The 21,630-nt window shown below is 35.9% G+C and overlaps 1 protein-coding gene and 1 non-coding gene across 3 annotated transcripts in view; both read right to left on the reverse strand.

Moving 5' to 3' along the window:
- Nucleotides 1-21,630, reverse strand: part of LOC119839562 (furin-like protease 2) — a 199,137-nt gene that overhangs the window by 37,046 nt on the left and 140,461 nt on the right. For both annotated transcript variants that reach the window (XM_038365908.1, XM_038365909.1), the window contains one exon: nucleotides 12,037-12,265. In XM_038365908.1, the coding sequence (XP_038221836.1) occupies nucleotides 12,037-12,204 (168 nt within the window). In that variant the 5' untranslated portion in view covers nucleotides 12,205-12,265. The remainder of the gene's footprint in view (nucleotides 1-12,036; nucleotides 12,266-21,630) is intronic.
- Nucleotides 18,143-18,213, reverse strand: Trnag-gcc. The gene has a single exon. It is a non-coding gene; the product is annotated as a tRNA-Gly (tRNA).

Consider the following 21,630-nt stretch of genomic DNA (forward strand, 5'->3'; position numbering starts at 1 on the left):
CAAAACCATTACCAATTTCTTTTCCCAGTGCTCAACGTCATAATGTATATCTCGAACAATAATCTGCGTCCACGCCGTTCACGCGTCATCACCCTACGATAGCTTTTATCACGGAAATGGCTTTGTTTCCCCGGAGCGTGCCCGGGGCGTTCATCTAACGGGAAATAAAATAAATGAATATCACATAGCGCGGCGTACTGGCGAAACTGCCGCAACTAAACGTTGGATAGATACACTGAACACTGATGAAGAAACACCCGTGTTAACCCTCGTGGAAATCATTTTATTTTGCAGCGACCGGACATCAAATGATGGCCTCTAATGGCATTGAGGGGAGCGATCTTTCCTCTCGAGTATAATGGCCAAATAATTAATTAGATGGAAACCAGAAATTGGTGTATTTTCAAAAGTGAGGATACTGCTTGTTAAAATAGAAGCGGCTTTTGAAACGTACTTTTTCATATAACATTTCACTATGTTTCTTTTTTATGTCTGGCTTTCGGCTATTCTGCAACGGCAATTTTAACATTTTATTTTTTAAAATATGTATAAATTTCATGTACACAAATAAAACACGAAGGTCTATTTCTCAATAAATGTATTGATAATGCTTTTATTAAGTAATCGACGTAATTACAACAACATTATCAAAGGTAGAATCCCAGCGAGAGGTAAACGACACAATTATGCTATTATTAATTTACACTAATGGACGTCAACTTGCTACAACCCACGCCGACGCGATGCGACAAAGTATGAGTAGTCTCTGAGAGGCAGTCTGCCGAAATTAAATTGAAGAAAATTCTGTTTCGCGACAGCTACGAGTGTATAGCGTAATGACTCGCGTTGTTTGAAGAGCTTTAGCGGGATTGTATAAGCGAATCTTTTACGTTTATTGTGTTTACTATGTATATTAAATGGAATTAACATAATCAGTGCTTTGAATCCGCGTTATTACATTTTCCTTCCCGAGTACTTTCGGCGATAAACGCCCCGCGATAAAACTCTTTTCGGAGTAACTTCTTTAATAAAATGAACCTTCAAATTTGTGAAGCGTACATCTTGACTAAAATATTTTGCAAGAGAATTCTTAGCTCCGCAAGTAAGTCGAATGAAGATATGAAACTATTTTATATTTCTCATCTAATCCTTTGCATTTCTTAATGGCATTAACGGTGGGATTTGACAGACATTTAATCTAAAAGAAAAGTAAAAAAATGGTACTAGATTTAACTAAAGAACGTGGCTCCTTTAATTTTTCAATGAAAGAATTTAAAAACAATGTTCCGTATAACTAAACTAACGTCGTCGTAAACTACTTCGATATAAAATGTCTAACTTCACATAAAATTTCCCAGTACCATACAACGGAACAATCAAAATCGTGTTAGGTACCTACCCAGTAAGGCACAAGTTTATTTCGTCGCATGTTCGCAACTAAAACTCCACAAAACATTAAAATAATTGACACACAACCGAAGATAACATCAATCATTGTTATCGTTGGTATAATTAAAACTCGCAGATAATTTTTAAAAGCAATGTTGACGAGGCGAAATAATTGGCGTAAGACACGCGTTGCATGTGCCGACTGCCGGTGTATTGTAGTTTGAGCGATTAGGCTTAATTACAGTAAACACGTACTTACCTATTCGTAATTATTATTTGTGGGTCATTGGTTTATTTGTTTGATAACAGAAAATCTCTTCATCGCTAGGAATCCACTAAGTTCTCGGTTAAAGAGTGCCAGCGTACTGCTACTAGTGTGAATGCCATTACTTCGGCATGTATGCACTCATAACTTCAATATATTGGTCTGTATTATCTACCGCTTTTTCTCAATCAAACATTTCATGTATTCTAAGTTTGCCAGGATACTGCCTCTCTATGAATTTTGTAATTGTATGTTCGCTTTTTGTGTTTGTTCGAATGCGACAGAAATATATAAAATTATTACATAATTTTCAAACAGTAACAAATCCACGAGCTTTCGAGAATATTGAGCAATTTTCGCCTTTTATTTAACGCTTTCAACGCTCTCTTGTAAATTCGAAAGTAATTCTGACTAAATCACTTAAAAATTCAGATTCTATAAGTAGAACTAGGAGGAAAAAACGGGTCAACATTTTTTATTTATTTACCCATATCTGATACGCAATTATATTAACGCAATCGACGCACACCGACATGTGACATCTGCCGACCCACAGTTGGCCACCGTGGTAGATTATAGCCTAAAACCTCATAGATTGCCTGTGTCCCTGCAATAGAGCTTATGATGACGATGAAGCGGAGCAGGATGCTAAATAAATAACAATAATAACCCTCTAATAATAACAACCTCTGTAACTATATCGTGTCGGAACACATTGTTGCGTATCACATTACGATGTTCGCGTGTTTATATAGGTGTAGTCAAGCATCTGTTATTTCGCACAGTTTGCACGTCAGTGGGCCACCGCGCAACCTCACCTACACCAAATGTATTGAATTGCAGTGCTATCCTGCACACTCATATCATTTCGTTCCCGGGCAGAAGGACAATTAGTTGGAGAATCATTATACAACACTTAAAACTCGACATTCAACGCTCATCACTTTATTCAAATGATACACCTCTTTAAAAAAATCCATTTAGCCACGTCGTCTTAAAACCGCAATAGTAGAAGAAATTCGATCACTGAGGTGAGATCACGGGTGGCGGAGAGGCTAGGCGTTGCTACGGTAGGGCAAAAAGAAGCGGATTTGAATCCCGTCTCGTGATCGATTTTTTTCTATTATTTTAAAAAATGACTGATTTATAAAGCATTCCAATGATATAAAACTAAAAATTATACTCTCCTGTAGACTGCAATAATTTTTTGTAACTTATCAATCAGAATAAATTATTTTTGTTATTTTAACTTCGAAAACATCGTTCAAAATTTCACAAAATAAAGCATTTAACGAGTGTACGTAAGTATCGCCATCACACTTCATAATTCCAACCCAAACAAAAATTCTATTATTCAAATTTCAAAATCAACCAAATTAACTGAAATACCAAACAAAACAAACCACATTTTTCCAGATTCAAACCGGCAAAAAATAAACAACAACTCTCGCAGCACCATGACTCATTATCTCCAAAAAAAAAAAAAACATTCAAATAGACGTTCCGTGCAAACATTTTGGCGGCAAAATATAACGGTTACAAGCGTCTCAGGTAGCCTGAGGGATGGTAAAAAGGTGTAAGAACAAATGACATTTTTCGTACGAAAAATAGCGGTAGGGATGGGCCGCCGCCCGGGGCTGAGCGGCTAAATTCAATTCAATTAGGCAAAACTTCTGAACGCCAAGTCGCTCGGAAGATGGGACACTTACGTCCTTAGCGGGACCTCGATTAATTTTCTCTTGAACCGTGAGCTTTAATAACGCCTACGTTGTCACAACTTGCGATGCTGCTATATTGCTTATAGCACTGGGGCGTCGCTGCTGAAACAGCGGGTTTCGCATGTTTGCTATTAGTATTTAATAGATACCAACATCGTGTGTAGTTGGCTGTCGATACATAATTCAAATGCTACTAATATTTTAGTACGTCTAAAAATAATAATGAAATAAAGCTATAGTACGAGTCTCACTGAAGAAACGGTTGTGTGAAAATGGGTTAAGCAAAAATACTACAACATTTTTAACAAATACAAATTCAGTACCTTCTCGCGCTACTATGAAATCCATAAAAAAATCTCATCATAGCAAAAATCACGCAAAAGCATTTAAGTCTGCCTTTATTTATGTATACATTTATATGAACTCAATAACTACCTAGATCTACGTGTTGCAATTCATATAAATATCTACACAACATATACACAGAACACAAACGCAACACTCGACAAATATGCCAGCAGCCAAATCCCAAACAAACAGGCACTACAAATAAGAGTCTCATTCCCGCATGTCCGTCACCGATGTTATACCTACATACTGCAGTGATGTAGAAACTGTCGGACCAATACAACATTCCGCAAATCCGATTAATTAGACGACGCTCTGACATAATAACCACGGCCTCTGGACGCTTTGTACAGTTCCGCGTCAGCTAATCAGATTTCATACTTTGCGATAATGTGCCCGAGGGTCGGTGCGTGTTCTCCTCGTATATAATTTCGTGTGTAGTTAAGATGCCAAGGTTGGGTAGGAAAACTTAATATACCTTCGCGAAATAACGACCTTCCCTCGAAACCTTTGAGACTATAGAGGTTAGAAACATAATAAAAACATGCAACTTACTACAACATATAAATAAATGTACATAAATGATATGCACAATTATTCAATTTTCAAATGGTAAGTTACAAAATAAATAGTTACATAGGTTTAAATCTTAATTAAATATAAATTAAATACGTTCTTTATTAGAGTACTCACTAATTTTAATGACATAAGTTCAACCGTTAGTTCATAAGTACAGTATAACATTGCGTTAATTAAATATCATCATATAATGAAAATAGATGCTCAAAATCGACGCAAAGTTGGACAAATATGTCACATTAATTAAACAAAAGTTTTCTCGTAAAATTTCTATTTCGCTCGTACAACACCCTTTAACACAAAACGGTACAAGTTTATTTCGGAGCTCGGAGCTGACATACTCGACTCCTCGAAGTTTGTAATTAAAAATTGGGCCCCGTTTGAAACTTTCGGCTAAAATTATCCGGTCCATCTCATATTTTCATCTAAACCTCATACATGGAACAATGCTTAAGCGGGCCTTACATAACCGTATTTTCGGCGGAAAAGTTCACGTGGACAGGCAAGCAATTTTGGCCATTAGCAGAGTACATTTAAGACCATTATTAGCAGTCGTGTATTTTAAAAATACTCCGAGTTTCGTCACATTTTCGTTGTCCCCTAAGGGTCGAAAGGAAAGGGCCGGTTCCTTCCGTCCCGGGACCGCTTTTGTCATGACTTTATTAAGCACAATGTAAATCATATTTACGCATATAGCGCACGATACAATAAACCCGTGAAGATTGAGGGGAGCATCTGCTGTATCTGGCGCTTATTATACACACAAAGATTTCCCAACGATCCATTTGCGCGTCTATTGCTCGACACATTCTTGCATTATGTAATAATTCTGAGCGCATTTTTCATAGCGAGATTCGAGAATGCTCGCACCTGTCACGGTTTTCCTTTCCGGAGAATATTACATTACGTGTCTCAGAGTGTCGTCTTAGAAATGGTGGCGTCCCCTCGCGGCGTCTTGTCAAGCCGGCAACGGACGTATGACGTCTACGAGGCGGTAATGGGATTGTGCTATACCCCCGAATGCACCATTGTGCGTGGAAAACCACAGTCGTCTGAACAATACGCATCGAAACCTTTTTATTGCGTGCCGTATGCAAATACTGACAGCCGCGTCGCTTCGTGTCAGAGAGACATAAACAATGCGTTCGAACGTGTTTGTGTACTGGTAAAACGTATCTGTTTATTCACAGTACTTAGCGTTAAACGTAGCGTAAATAATTTCCCATAATAGCGGACCGTTTCATTTCATTCTGTAATTATTGAGAAAATATCCATCGCAGTGAGTCAGAGTGTAAATTAGGGCGACACGAGTTCTTTATCGCCGTATAATGGGTAGTTTCAGGCCGGCTGTTTCGAGTTAATTCTGAATTACATTTAAAACTCGCGCCCTCGTGTTCTGTTCTAGAGCGAATTGGGTATTAATTTCTTCATTTGAATTTGCCGAATTTTGTTCGGGTAATATCGCATGATTGGGAATCAGAATTATGAATTATGCTAGAAATTAGTAGCTATTTTTTTTTATAAAGACCTATGTCTATCTATCTACTTTTTTGGCACAATTTTCCGTTTTTTATTCATCTCAGTGTCTATATCTGAAATCTAAGTTCTAACACAGCAGTAATACTTTCTTCTTCAATTCGCTTTAAGCTTCACTTGCGAGCCTCTTAACAAAACGAACACAGATAATATGAAACTTTCCTACTAGAAAATACCAACAGACAGAACATTCAATAAGCAAGTCGCATGTGAACGATAAACGGCTGTTATGCACTAGCACCGGCTCGGCCGAACGGACAATTTCATATAGACTAAGAGCCCATGACAAAAGCAGATAAAGCGGATATCACTTTTAACTATACTTATATATACTATATATTCTGTTCTGTCAGTATCCGTATAGAAAATTTCGATTGTTCATTTTATAACATACCTACGTTTTAGGATTCCGCTGGCGGCTCCGCCCGCGTAATCATTAAAAAAGGATAGACAGTTTTCGGCTATTCCAGGCATCTCAGTCTGCGCAAAAACGATGAAAATAAATCGGTTCAGTGATGTACGTCAACACGTCAGCAACTGAGAATTAAGCTCGACTTTTAAATATGGCTTTTTTTAGGCCTGGGAAGGACTATAATCATTTTTTCAACTTGAAATCTATCCATCTTTACCTTTATCATTCAGTTTAGCAATTATAGCCTTAAAATTTACTTAACTCTAAAAAGCAATAACAAAAATACAATACACCACACTACACTAAGCAGATATTCGTACTCTCTCAAACTACACCCAAACTGGGACCAACAATAGCGGTACTTATAAAGCGAACGAGCGCAGTCCCGTAAGGGCCATCGACGGTGCACACTGTACGTGGCCCGGGACGGAAACTGAACAAAACACTCATAGTGTACACCCCGCCGTGCACTTACAATATAACTGTAACATGTACCTACCAATGGTATTGCCATGGGACCTTACAGCTCAATAAATTAATATTGATCAAAGATTAAGAAGTTACTTTAATAAGTGCTAAGAAATAAAAAAGATACTGTTACATAAAATAAAGAACTTGCGCATCATTCATATCACATCACACTAAAGCTATGTGATGGTTAGAGGTTTCTCTTTTACTTTATTGAGTATATATAAAAAGCCATGCAACACTCAGGGATTACGTATAAACTCAAAGTTGAAAGAATGTTTGAAATCGGTTCAATAGTTCCTGAAAAGGGTAAGGGGTTCATATAAAAGCGCAGTATTGTACTTTACAGATATCTCCCAACACCACTATGCCCCAAGATAACACACAAAATGTGAAGAACGTATAGCTAGTAACGTTAAAATCTCTAGTAACAGCAACGACGCTACTGATATAATCCGTCTATAAATCAACCTCCTCGTTACTGCCAATACCATATGAAGAGACCAAATAGCAAACAAAATAATAAAGTTAGAAATAAATCGATTGTACATAAGCTCAAAATAATTAAGCCTTGTCGTATCATCGTTAGCTGATCCATATGAGTATTTTAACAAACTACGACAATAAAACTGTAAGCCACGCTTGTGAAAACCTGTTATAACGATAAATAAAAAATAAGATTTAATTTTAACGATACGCAGAATATTGTTTATAATTTTAACGATAAATAAAGGATACCAAAGACAAAAGCTAACAAGGTTTAACCTAAATTGATTCAGTCGTGTTTCAAACTTGGTAAATTTCGCTTTAACGAGATAACATTGAATTCCTTACTCGAATATAATTAACGTATCCCATTTACATAATCGCTCAGAGCTACCAGGCGAAAGTCGGCGAAATCTTAATCAATGCTAACTTAACGTGTTTTCATACGATGTGGTAACGGCTTACATGTAGGTTAATAATGCTTGACACGATAACGCGTGAACGTTACAATAATTGGGACAAAATTATTTGTTCTTTATTCTGAATAAGCAATACAAATTTTCACGAAGAAAAAATAATTGTATCTCTTTGAAGTGGAGCAAGTCATACATTCTGACGATAAGGCTATTGGAGTAGAAAATGACATAGCTTCGTTTTATAGAAATTTCAAATCAAGTACTAGAGCATTTGTAACGAGCATATCTCAATACATTGCGGCTAATTTCAAAACTACTTATGTATTTTTGGGAAATCATTATCGCTCAAAAACCTAACTACTCTATATCATACTACCATGGCAATAGTGCTGATAGGTTGCCCAATCTGTTTTGATCCATGTAGAAAGCATTTTATTTTCAACTCTAAACAGAATCCTGTGGAATCATCCATTGAACACTAAACGACATCTCCAGCTAGAAAACTTCAGAGGAATAATATCCGACGTACGGAACATTTCAGCAAAGTGCAGCACGTATTTAAAGAGTACTGGAGATAGCGTCGTCCATTGGCATTAAATAGATTCAGATAAGGACAGACGTACCATTCAGCATTTCGACGAATCTCAAAGACTTTCTTCGATCAAAAGCGAGAAGTCTAGAAAAATGCATACAGTGCCCTTACTCACGTAATGTAATCTGAGGATCTTTGCTTTTGATCCGAAGATTTAAGTAAGGTAAGAAATGAAAGACGCTTCTAAGGGACGTGCTGCATTTTGTTGGTTTCAGTATTGTATATGTCTAGTTTTTGTTTAGTTTAGCTTTAGTGTTATACAATATTTGATACAATATATATAACGGAAAATCATAGTTAATTTTGATGATAGATTTTGACATTTTCATAGATGTTGTCCAGTTGAGCCATCGCAATTTACTTTCCAGGATTTTACCCTGACATCTTAAAGCAGAAGTATTTTCAGTGTGAGACAATCGCTAGATAATATAGAACTGTCTTTTTCTGGAATTACAACTGCTTTTAGATGTTAGGCCGCATGATCTCGGTATGTAACACTCCCATTTATGTCTGTTTGAACTCTTTTTGAAGACACTTTTTCAGTGTATGGAGATTATTAGATTTTAAAACATAGTCATATACTTCATTTTGTATACAGTTTTTGCTATCGATTTTCATACAGAATGATTGCAAAACAAAATCGTGAATATAATCACATAACAAAGTATCACAAAACCCAGAAAATATAACCGAGTTACACTTACATAAACCATGGAAGAAGCAATAATTTCGTGATATTATAAATTTTGTGTATTTCCAATACATTAAAAAGTTTCCAATCAAAGCAATGTGTTAGTGAAAAAAACCACTCTTTTATTTAATACTCATATTGTCACTGCAAACGAATTCGGTAAATGTAATTTAAACTAATTGGTATGACGTGCTGTATTCACAGAAATAATTTCAGATCATTACACACTCACTGGCGTTGTGTCAAACAAAATTATGAAGAGATAAAATAACAATTGAATTGACTCATTAATTGGCTGCACAATCGTCCACCATTAGGTTGTTCAAAGTTCGTGACCCCATACGAACATAAATACAATATAGAATCCCTAATAGAAGTCCCAGCCAACGCTACTCAACAGCGGGTCTGAGACAATCTCCGTTAATACCCTTATATATTGTCATTGACCACGAAGCCCAGTATTCTCGTTATATAAAATAACATGTCCAGTCTAGGCAATTCCTGTTATTACTGTATCGCAGTCCGCAGGAGCCAGACTCAGAATGTTATGATAATGTTATTGGCAAACGTCTGCACGGACTCCAGATAGTTCAGATGGTGTAATTGACGGATCCATGGCGTTATACTATTGAGGAAATCACATGATATGAATTGATTATATACAGGAATACGATGAGGTAAAAATCATCGGATTGAACATATTATTCTACTCATTTGAATTGATTTTAATAATAATTTCATTAGTAGCTTGTAGATATTGGAACATTCTTATTTTTACAACGCTATACAGGCTCAATTTCATGATAAGATTAGCGCCTTAATAATTTTCATCAAAATTTCGATGGGAAGCACGGATTAACCTACAGAAAATGTCAAATTGATATCTAAATCCAGTTTAATAATTTCATCACAAAACCGCTGCCAAAATCGTCAATATGACCTTTGATCCATCATTAATCTCACCGCAACGTTCCGAGCGTCTCGCCTCCTACGAATCTCTATTGAAACGGTTTAATATTTCACTTTTAAAGCAAGTTGTAGATAATACGACGGGAAATGTTTCGAATGTGATTCATGGAACGCTCTCGCTGTATTCCCAGTTGAGAATGGAGCGCCTTTTAGTTTAGACTGTGCTATCGTGATGCCGATTCGAAGACGAAGTGTCCCAAATATATTTGTGAGTCGGGACCCGTTGCTGTACTTATCGGTAAACTTTTTATCTACTCCCAGCACTCTTTATGTGCCTATATTTTTACTGGAACGCTGTTGTACGAAGATATTTGTTTACTTTATTGTTGTTCTTTCCATTCTATTTACGGCGAACTTCGTTTGTTAAGAGAATAATCGTCTCGAGGAATATTTTATTCCTAAGTGCCCAAGTTTCAAGCAAATATGAACGAAATGAAAATTGTATGGTTGCGGGCAATTCGAAAATTCGTCAGAAATATCAGATACTGTTGATGAAAGGACATAGCGAGTATTTTTAGCGTATCTGTTCCATTCACGTCGTGTTGATTTTGTGACTTTCGTTCAATGGCCAAGTTTTTAATCACAAAAAATTTTCACCTAGGAGAACTACGCTGAAAAATATAATCGTGAATCAAGAATTGACATTTTACGAACACAATTTCAAGTTAATATATCATTGATTACCACGTCTTCTAATTATTCTCTCTTATTATATGTAGCTGTATTTAAAATAGGTTGCAGGTGACAGTTGCTCATACGAGCAGATAGACAAACGGACAATGAAATCGCAGTAATAAGGTCCTTATTAACTTCTTGGGTACGGTATCCAAAAAAAGACAAAACAGCTGCCTAATCACTATTATTTCACATATGAAGTTCATGAACCGACGCGTTAACATCCTATATCTAAACCTGCACTTATATAGCTACAAAAGGTATACATAACATACAGCGCTCACAGAAACACTCCGTTTCAATGAAACATAATTAATGTGCATTTACACAGGCGCTAAACATCATTAATATGTTAAGCGAGGAGTAACAGTGCATAGGCCCGAGCGATCAAAGACTAAATACCGAATGGCTGTAATCAATTCGGGAACGCGGCGTTTTCTGTTCATTGACGCATTTGGTAATGCATATTTGATGGATTACGCGAAGCATTTCACTTTGTGGATCGTTTTCAATATGATACAGATAATAATCGATGTATCGTAATTGCATTATGAGATTATGTGAGTGGATTAAGCTAAATTTTGTTTGAAGCTCTTTGATGGCGAATTATATGTTAATGAAATTGGTTGCTTTTTCTTTATATTTATTTTTATTTTGTTTTCATTATACTTTTGAAAAGTTACAAATTTTATCTCATTATTTATATATAACAGCGAAAGCGATGCGAATTAGTTTCCTCATATACAAATTGAATAGTTATACATTTATCCTCGTACATTCAATAAAACGCTGCTTTTACACAACGTTAGAAACAGGTCCTAATTTTTTTATAAAAAACATATTTTAAAATGTAGTTGTACGCGTTTGCAATAAAATAATTCAAGATATTTACGTGCACCGTTACAAACTGCGTCTAGCTAGCAGGTACCCGAGCAATAACCACTCAAGACTGTCGAGTGGTGGCGGCTCCAGCTACACAGAGCCAGCACCAGGTTATTTACCATTCACAAGTCAATAACACACGTATAACACAACCTCGCATTCAACACAACATCATTTAAATTAATGATCGCGTTTTTTTTTTCCAACTTATGCACCGAGATTTAGTATGAAAGGCGTACCTAGTTGAAAAGTAAACCCTCGGTAATGGTCATTAATCAAGTAGAAGGCTTAATTGGACGGGCGGCGTCCAACAGACAGCAACGTTGAGAAATAAGCTATGTATTAAGTATTATTAAGAAATTTTGCTACGTTTATAATGGCTTAATAGGGCACGCTATATTCGATACTTTGAACGTTGGCTATTTCATATTAAAATTTGCAATTGCAATTAGTTACATCTACACAAATTGGAACTTTTAGTATGATTTAAGAAAAGCTTATCGCGACCCACGAGCATTAAATAATTATAAATACGTTGATAGTGTTTTGCATCAGTTTTACTAACTATATTACTATAGTAATTCTTTCTAACTCGCATGCATGCACTCACCTGTCCATGATTAACGTATCCGTGCCGTCTCGCTATATCGTCCACGTGCTCCCGGCCCGCCGGCACGTGCACCGCGAAGTGGTTGTGGTACATCGGCACCGGGAGCGCGGCGCGCGCGCACGCGCCGAGCGCGGCCAGCAGCGCGAGCGAGCGCCACGACAGCACCATTGTGGGGGATACGTCAGCAGTGTGGCATCACTCGGGCGGGTGTGCGCATGCCGTGCTGTGTCTGAAACGTTATTGAGCACGTCAATATGCAAATCAAATAGGCATTTTATAATTGGCGGCTTTTTTCTCTTGTAATTATTTCAAGAGACGAGCACCTTTAATAGGCACCTTCTAGGTAGACGTGAATTACCACCATAGACCGCATCTCCACTTCCCATATGGTGGGACTGCGATCAAACGTCTGCCTATCTCATATTAAAAAAGTATAAATAAGCTAAATCCCTCTCCTTGTAGGGTAAAGGAGCAGATGCATTATACATTATTAAATTTGCTTCAGGTGATCAGCCTTCTGTGTCCTGCCAGACCTGCCAGGGTATTGAAACCAGGACCCTCGGTTCTGGTTTCTCACCGACAGAGGTATTCTTTATATTTAGACCTAAATTAATAAACTAAATTTCATACAAATACGTCTAACTATAAGAGAATTTGGTGGCGTGGCGTTCTCTATTTTTATTCAATACTATTTTAGGCAAGCTTGTATAAATCTTCCCATCCCCTTATTAGATAAGAAAATATAATTTGTAAATTGTTGAATATTCCCAATAAATCATGCAAATGAATATCTGTACGAAACAAGATCTATAAATAACGTTAGCGGAAATGCTAATTAAATTTTCCAAGAATTCGCTGTTTACCTGTAGAGTGTTTTCAAGGATATAAGCTAAGCTAAATGAAGTTTATCTATTACTACGAAAAACTTATTATTATTAATGGATTTTGTACTAATTCATTGCTTGATTACTAGTCACACCATTTAAGTAACGATACCGACTGACACGTAGGTACCTAATTAAATTTCATAATCCAAAAAATGTTTCTATTTTTCTCAAATATTAAGATCATCATACCAAACCTAATATAAGTTAAATTTTTTTAGCTCATTATACCTCCATAACATTTTATCTCTCTTCTTTTCCAATTCTGTCTAGCAAATTTTTTAAACAACTCCGCTATAGTTTGTTTGTTTGTTACGCACACAGAGTATATAAAAGAAGTGGAAGAGTTTAGTGGGCGAGCCAGCCGCGCTGCTTACATTTGTAAACGCGCATGTCCACTTGTATGATATCAACACCAAACAAATTGAAAATGATACATTGCTTGTGTTGTACAGGCACATCATCTCGTACTAAGCGAAGGATCGCGCAATGTAAGTGGGTTCAATGGGAGAGTCGTGAGTACATAGTAGAAAAAAGCGGCGAAATTCATTCTAATATAAATTAGCAACATTTACTTTGTAACCTCTTCTATCTGGTCTGTCGTGTTTGTACAATTGGGTAGTTGAAATGAAATAAAAAATAAATAAAATTTCATACTGGCCTGTACAATTTATTATCCAAACATCACTGAGTATTTAACGAGAGCGTCAATAGAACTTATTTAATTATAGAATCTCGCGTAACACAAAGTCCTGAGGGCTAAATTAAAATTTTATAGAGTTTTCCCTCTGCACGTGCCTTCCTTATTAACCGATTTGAAAAAATATATTGCGATGTTATATTATTGCGCGTATGTAACTAATTGATAAATGTAAAGCAACAACATGCAACATATATGCCATTATGACGGAAAATTTTGGTTTATCATAGAGCCCTTAAAGTATCCAAGAATTGGTGGATTGACCAGATTCTTTTGTAATATTGGTTAAGCCGGACGAAAGATATTGTTTATCTTTCATCGGATTGTATTGAAATTTAAATAATAATCAAATAAATACCTACTCTGCATATTACACACATCCCAACATAAAATATACAAAGATTTAAATTGAAGCAACATATACAAGCAACATAAGTTGTGAACAGAATTCGGCGCACAATAAACATATTTGTAGTAGCGCGTCACGCTAAGATAAAACGCAATAAGCGAACGCATGAACGTTTAAAAAATCCGCGGGAAAGCCTCAGATTATCCAGATAAGCCACGAGGGCAAAGTATGAAAGGCCTGACCGTGAATATATCAAAAATATTTATGAAATTTCATTTGGAAATTTATTTGACGTCCGCGAGGGAGTTGGGAGCTTAAAGAACCTTTGTGTGTCATCGGTTACGTTTAAGAAATTGTTTCCTTTATGGAGGGGTTTTATTCATTTCGCAATTAATTTGCGGATTTCTCTGAAATACGAAAATTCACAGATCTTATAATATAAGTAGTACCTATAGGTGGAACTTATAAAACGAACCGCAATCAGGTTTATTAAAAATACCAATATAAAACAAATTTTTCAATCTAAGCAACATTGATTATATTTATGAATATATAGACATATCAAAAACCTTTAAATTTTCATTAAGTATTTCATAAATATCTGAGTGAAATGTTGTTGAGAACGTTTCTGGAATTTAATATCGAGCTAAGAATTAACAAATATGTGGACGTAAATATTGCACATTGGGCCGCTGGCTCGAGCGACCGTAAATGCGACATACTGAGATATACTGAGAAATATCTCAGCGCTGTCTCGCGCTTTACGCTTTACGGTTACGCTGAAGTACGCGACTTCAATAATATGAGAATATTCAAGGAATGCCATCATTCTCAACTCGATTCTGCTAAATCTGCGATGCGAACGTTTTTTTGTGATTTAATTCAATTTATGCGCAGCTCTTCATTTGTATTAGTGGGCTCGTATATCGTATCGGATATTAGCTCTCAATGAGGTGATCGTTTAAAATATAAGTCGCATACGACTATTCTTTTATATCAGATATCGCACCAATATAAAAAGTAAAATGCTTCATGTACCTAACTACACAAAACATTTTTTAACATACTTGTTTCTGAAAAACAAACAAAATTTGATAAAATACTCTCGTTATGTCAAATAAAACAAGCCTTCGAAACGTAAATAACCGTCATATTTGCGCGCCTTAAAAAAGGCAGTATTCTAATTAAAATTAATTAAAGGCAATTTAAGATCTCTGCGGGGGTCGAGAATCCGTTACGCTCGCGACTTAATAACGGACCCCAATATTCATGGCGTAAACAATAAAAATTCTATTCAAATACATATATACCTACAAAAATCTCAATTGGAAATTCAAAGCCTTTTCAAACCGTTTTATTGGAAATGTGTTGCTATATTGAGCGTCGACCTTTTACATCATTCTATTGAGCGCCGATACAGTGTATTCCTATGAAATATTATGTCACACTAAGTAAAAGTTGATAAATCTTTTTTTGTAGCGCAAGATTTTCCCACTTAATATTCACATTGTTATCAAATCCCACCCAGACCGAGTTAAATTAATATTTTGCATATCAATTATTTTCTGTATTGTATTACACAGACATGTTATTAAAATTCAGACCTTGCAACCATATACAGTATATAATTTATATAAGTATTTGCTTTTGTCCTTCAATTATTATTTATTTAATACATAATTATTGTGGTAAAACAAAAACCCTAATTTTATTCCAATTCTAAATACGTAATTTAACGCCATAAACGAGAAATTTATATCAGGAACGGAATCGAAACTATCCAAAACTAACGGATAATGCGAAATCATTACGCAGGATATAAACCGGGAACTGCAACGATTAAAATAACCCAGTCTCCATGATGTTCAAAGCACGACAGCAGTGGAACACGGTTAAAAACTACATTTATTTCAATTAACCATATACCCAATGCTATCTCGTTCTATTGCAGTGGGTGAAACGGCGAAAAATTAATCCCCTAGACACCCAGTGCGACACAAGTCATTTAACAAATTCCAATAACAAATTCAAAATGGAGAAGAATAAGAAAATATAGAATGTGAAGATACTTCGCAAAATACTTTTTTTTTTCATTTTTACTATTTTCTATGCAAGAAACGTTATTAAGATTTTAACTCGTAGACTGTCAGCTTTTCCTCAACACTTCTTAACTCCCACATCGGCACCGCTCTTTGTCATTTTGACAGTAACAAGAGCTGTCAAAGGAAATCTCTTAACACCGCGAGCACTCTCTCCGCATTCGTATTTTTTACTAGTTAAATAATTATTTTCCTAGTCGCAAGCCGCCATCCCCTAGCTGAACACCTAAGCCATATTTCTCCACTATTCCAGACGAACATACCCGAATAGCCGGGGCAAATTGTTGTTTAATCTGAGACCGGATTTGAGCAAGCCAGCACATGAGACCGCAGATTCTGTTGAGGACGACTAATGCAATTCAAATAATCGCCACCGTAACTCGCTTATATAAACGCTCTCGTCGGTTCATACTTTGAAACTTATCATAGAGGATCCGATGGAATTTATCCTGTTTTCATGTGATATTATTTTACTTCTGGCATGGATTAACTTCACTGCAGAATTTCTGAGTATTCGTGTTTAATATTGTATTCAGAACTGGTCGTATGAAATAATTTATCGTCATATTATACCAAGTTATATCAAAATTAGTCATGTAATATCTTCTCCATTTATCAACAACTCGACTTTCCCATAGAAAATACTACTGTACAATGTTAATCATTTCTATATCTGAGTGGGTTAAACAAACTCTCCTATCGCCGACTACAATAAAGAGACATCTGCCTTTTAATTCAAAGTTACACTAAAGGCTGACAAGATAATTATCATAATTTATTCAACGGAATCCGAAGACGGGCCGTTTAATAGAAAGACTAAAGGCTTTAGAGCACTTGGGGTTATATTAAGCTGACAGGCAAGTGGCGTTTTCATTAATACCGAGGAGGTAACAAATTGCGCTAATTTTGTGGGATATCTATCGTTTAAACAAACATTCAATGGCAGTAAAATCGATATTATAATAATAAGTTCTCTTTGAAGTAACAGATCGAGATTGATAAAGATATCATAACCTAAGTATATGTCAAATAGTTCTTCATGTACAAACTAGAAAAAACAGATTAAAAATGTATTATTTAAGCTCATAATTTTACTGAATAAAATAATCAACCATTATGCATAATAAATCGAAGATACATACATAACAAATCGAACTTTATAAACAAAACAGTAAGCATATCTCGAAATTGTGAATTGTAAAATAAAAATAATGCAGAAAATAACAACTCCTTATGGGTTAGCCAAAAAATATTCCAATCCAGGTCTACTGACACCATTTAGGCAAATTACGTCAAAACCATAGAAGAGAAACACGGACTTTTCCTTACATGCCTTAACGTAGACGACACATATAGAAAACTAGCAGCAACACGGGAAAGACTCACAAAACTCTCTGTACGAACACAAAGAAATAAAACACTTGGATAAACAAAACTTGGGCTCAGTACCATTACACAGACCAATTGAAGGATTTATATAGAATTAGCGAAGATGCCCCAAAGCTTTATCTTCAATATCAACGATAACATAAACTTTGGGAATTCGAGTTAATCTTTAGAAGTTTGGGATTGGGGACAAGTCTGTCAACCAAATCAATTATATTTGGACAAATCCGTCGCAGACTTGTATAAATTGTAAACTCAATTAAGCCCCATATTTTCTTTGTAAATTGTTCATGGTTGTGTGGTTTATAAGTTAAATTCATTATATTCTTTAAAAATATATTCGTATGTTTTATGAATTACATTATATATATTAAATTCGCGTGTCACAATGTTAGTAACCATACTCCTCCGAAACGGCTGGCTCGATGCTCGTGAAATTTTATGTGCATTTCGGTTAGGTTTGAAAATCGGCCAACATCTATTTTTCATACCCTTAAATGAGAAGAGAGATGCAGAACAGCTTTTGCCGGGTCATCTAGTAAAATATAAAAATTATAGTATAGTGAGACCTATCTACTAATTCCAACCTATCTGCTTTAATTTTAATATTTTGAATTATTATTATCAACAATAAAAAACATAAAAAATAAATATTCATTAAAAAACAAAAATAAACAAAAAGCAAATTTGCATCGGCCGGGAATCGAACCCGGGCCGCCCGCGTGGCAGGCGAGCATTCTACCACTGAACCACCGATGCTTATAAATTGAAAATGAAATTATTACCTAGTTTAAGTAATAGAATGTTTATAGTTTAAATTTTATATAATAAAACAGCCTATGTTGTTAATTTATTGTTTCTAATGTTGTAAGTATTGTATCGAACAGCAGTAATTGGACAATTTATATAAATCATATTTTTTTTGTTTCCTTTATTACTCATTGACATTTGATATTTGACCGCCTCCTTGGCATAATGGTTAACGCGTGAGCGTAGAACCGAGGGGTGATGGGTTCAATTCCCGGTGGGGACGCGTAAAAAAAAATGTCTCGGTCTGGCAGGACACAGAAGGCTGATCACCTACTTGTCCGTAAAGAAAATCGATCAGTGAAACAGATGAACATCATCTGCCCCATACCCCAGTAGGGGACACGGGACTTCACTTTTTATTACTCATTGAGAACCTAAACCTGAGCTTCTATAACTCGCAATCAAAATCATCCAGTTTAATAACTACAAGCGCGCGAAGCTGCGCATCATGAATAAAACATACTTCATGGGATCAATCGATAACCAGTTTCACTAGAGCCCTACCCGAGAGCACCCGCACCTCGGCCGGGTGCCAATCACGCTGGCCAACGCGGAGGCGTCACCTCGCTACCCGAAGACAAACAAGGCCCCAGCAAACACACGCTGACGTAGCGAACGTCGAGTGTCAATAATAGTATTAATTACACCAGTTTTGGCTTAGCGTCTACGGCTTAATTAATTATGCGAGTGCATCTCTTGCTTTGTTTGATCGTTGCCGTCGAATAAACAACTGCGAGTTGTTGTTTGTATATTTGCACTTATTAATATTGAGTGGAGACCCGAGTGATTGCGAACTGATGAATGCGGCATGATACGTTTATTGAATGTTAGATAGATGTAAGATAGATATTATGACAGTCGAGTATCAGGAAGACAACTTAAACAAGAAATAATCGTGAATCAACTACGTTAGTCATATAGTATTGCGCAGTAGTAAGGGAAACAGAGATAAATAGCTCAAGCCCTGCCCTCTCCTATACAAAGCCCTTTTTATAATGTACTATTACCGCATTCTTGGTATCTTAGGAAACTCGTGATGTGACCGCGAATGAGTCTTAAGTTTCCAATGGAAAAAATCTCCATGGATCTGGCAAAGAATAGAACCTTACCGCGTCCTTGTCCGAAAATAAAATCATACATCACAATATTTCAAATTATATTACTTGAAATTATAGATACTTTGAATAATACATATATCTCCAGTTACACTCCTGCACATTCTAAAATATACACAACCACGCGCTATAATAAAAACAGCCATATCTGAAAAATTACCATACTCGCTAAAGAAAAACATCGCGGGATACGATTCAATATTGCGATGTCAACCACGTAGCGAGCCACGTTCAGGTAAGTGCTCGGAATAGCAGCGATCATAAAATAACAATAGGAAAATACGTTTTAAAGGAACCTCCATTACTATGTGTTCATTGGCCCAGAACTTTGTATTGACGACAGAGCGTTGGCACGATCGACACTGCGAGGGCCGCGCACTGGGCGATCGCGGAATGTTTACGCAGAGGTAATATTATCTACTCTAATATTATAAAGAGGAAAAATATGTATTTTTGCTTGTTTGTTTGTAATGGATATACTCAAAAACTACTGGACCGATTTTAAAAATTCTTTAACCATTGGAAAGCTGCAATTTCGCTGAGTGACATAGGCTATATATGTAGCACGGGCGAAGCCTGGGCGAACTGCTAGTAAGTTATATTGTGATGACATCCCTACAGATATTATAAAATATGCGAACCTAACTCTGACTCTCTTCTTCATATATAAACATCCACGAGCGAAAATAGAATAATTTTATTTTTGTCTCGGAAAACACACGGAGACGAGAGAAAATGTCTATTTTTTCCATGTTACTGCGAATGCAAACCAACTTATATATAAAGTTATAATATTGTGGATGCTAGTATATAACTGCTTCTTTATCAAACCTAGTTTATTTACAATGAAACATGTAAACCTTTCAACCCTTTGTATACTGAACATTTTTGATGCTTTGAATTTATATACAAAACTACGAATCATTTCAGAAATTAAAATACGTGTATTTTAAAATCTAACCAAACAATATGTCTCCTACTAAGGACACGATAGGACACATCTAAACCCATTCCTATATTACTATCGTACGTAAATCCGCTGCTTTCACAGCGCCGAGCGCACTGAGAGAGACATAATTTATTTCCAATGAAAGCTGAAAGTTACCAAGAAACTTGTACGGGAACAAACAAAAACAAACGGATCGACACTAGATGTTAACACTCTTTGTGGGATCCCCTACGTCCGCTGTTGTCTTTATACAAAGACCATTACATCACCATTTATCAAGTGCTAACTCCTCCCTACCTCCTGAAATACCTTCATTCTATATAAAAAATCCTTTCTCTATCTCTATATATATTTATAAATATTGTGTCACAATGTTAGTTACCGTACTCCTTCGAAACGGCTGGACCGATTCTCATAAATTTCTTTTAAGTATATCGGGCAGGTCGAATCGATAATCGGTCTACATCTTTCTTTCATTTCCCTAAATGATAAGAGTAAGGCATTTGCCGGGCTAGCTAGTATATGCATATAATACCACTAATAATGTATTAGAGCGTTATAAACATAACGTAATGGGTTCTATTTAATCCCTAGTGAAGCTCAATTCAAACATTTCACTATTTAATGAAACATCTAGAAACGCTTATTAATAGCATAAGATTAATTATTATCCATTTACTGTCCTCATTTACTATAACTATTGTAACTGTTTTTTTTTTAATTCAATATTTACTGTGTATATAGTATCTACACTTATTTTAATACATCATCGGTACAGGAGTTTTTATAAATGAAGTCAAATAAAAACATAATTTCCTTCTCTTAAGGAAATCTGTGGCGTTTCTATGCCTTCATTTTATTTAAAATTTGTAGCTACCCTCATTTCACTACAATATTCTGAAAAGTACACAAAAACATAAACTAAAATGTCCACCATTTACGCGAGCGGTCTTTAAAAACAAAAGGAATCACTAAGAAGGCTTATTATGCCCTAGCACGGCTCTCCATTGTACACGACGTTTCCTCCGCAAATCGTAGACCATGTTACGCTAAAAACAACTTAAAATGTTCGCAAAATGTGTCGCTCGCATAGGCGTAGCTTAGACTGTCTTTGTCGCTACTTCGTCGATCTTTCTTGTATTATATGAAAAATTATTACAAAGATAAAATCTACCTCAAAAAGAAAACTATTCACAACGCCACTTTCATCTTTGAATTTATCTTTTACTAGCTGTTCGCCCCGGCTTTGCTCGGGGTACATATATAGCCTATGTCACTCAGCGAAGTTGCAGCTTTCTAATG

This window comes from Zerene cesonia, chromosome 4 (genome assembly GCF_012273895.1).
Source record: "Zerene cesonia ecotype Mississippi chromosome 4, Zerene_cesonia_1.1, whole genome shotgun sequence".
Classification (NCBI taxonomy): domain Eukaryota; kingdom Metazoa; phylum Arthropoda; class Insecta; order Lepidoptera; family Pieridae; genus Zerene; species Zerene cesonia.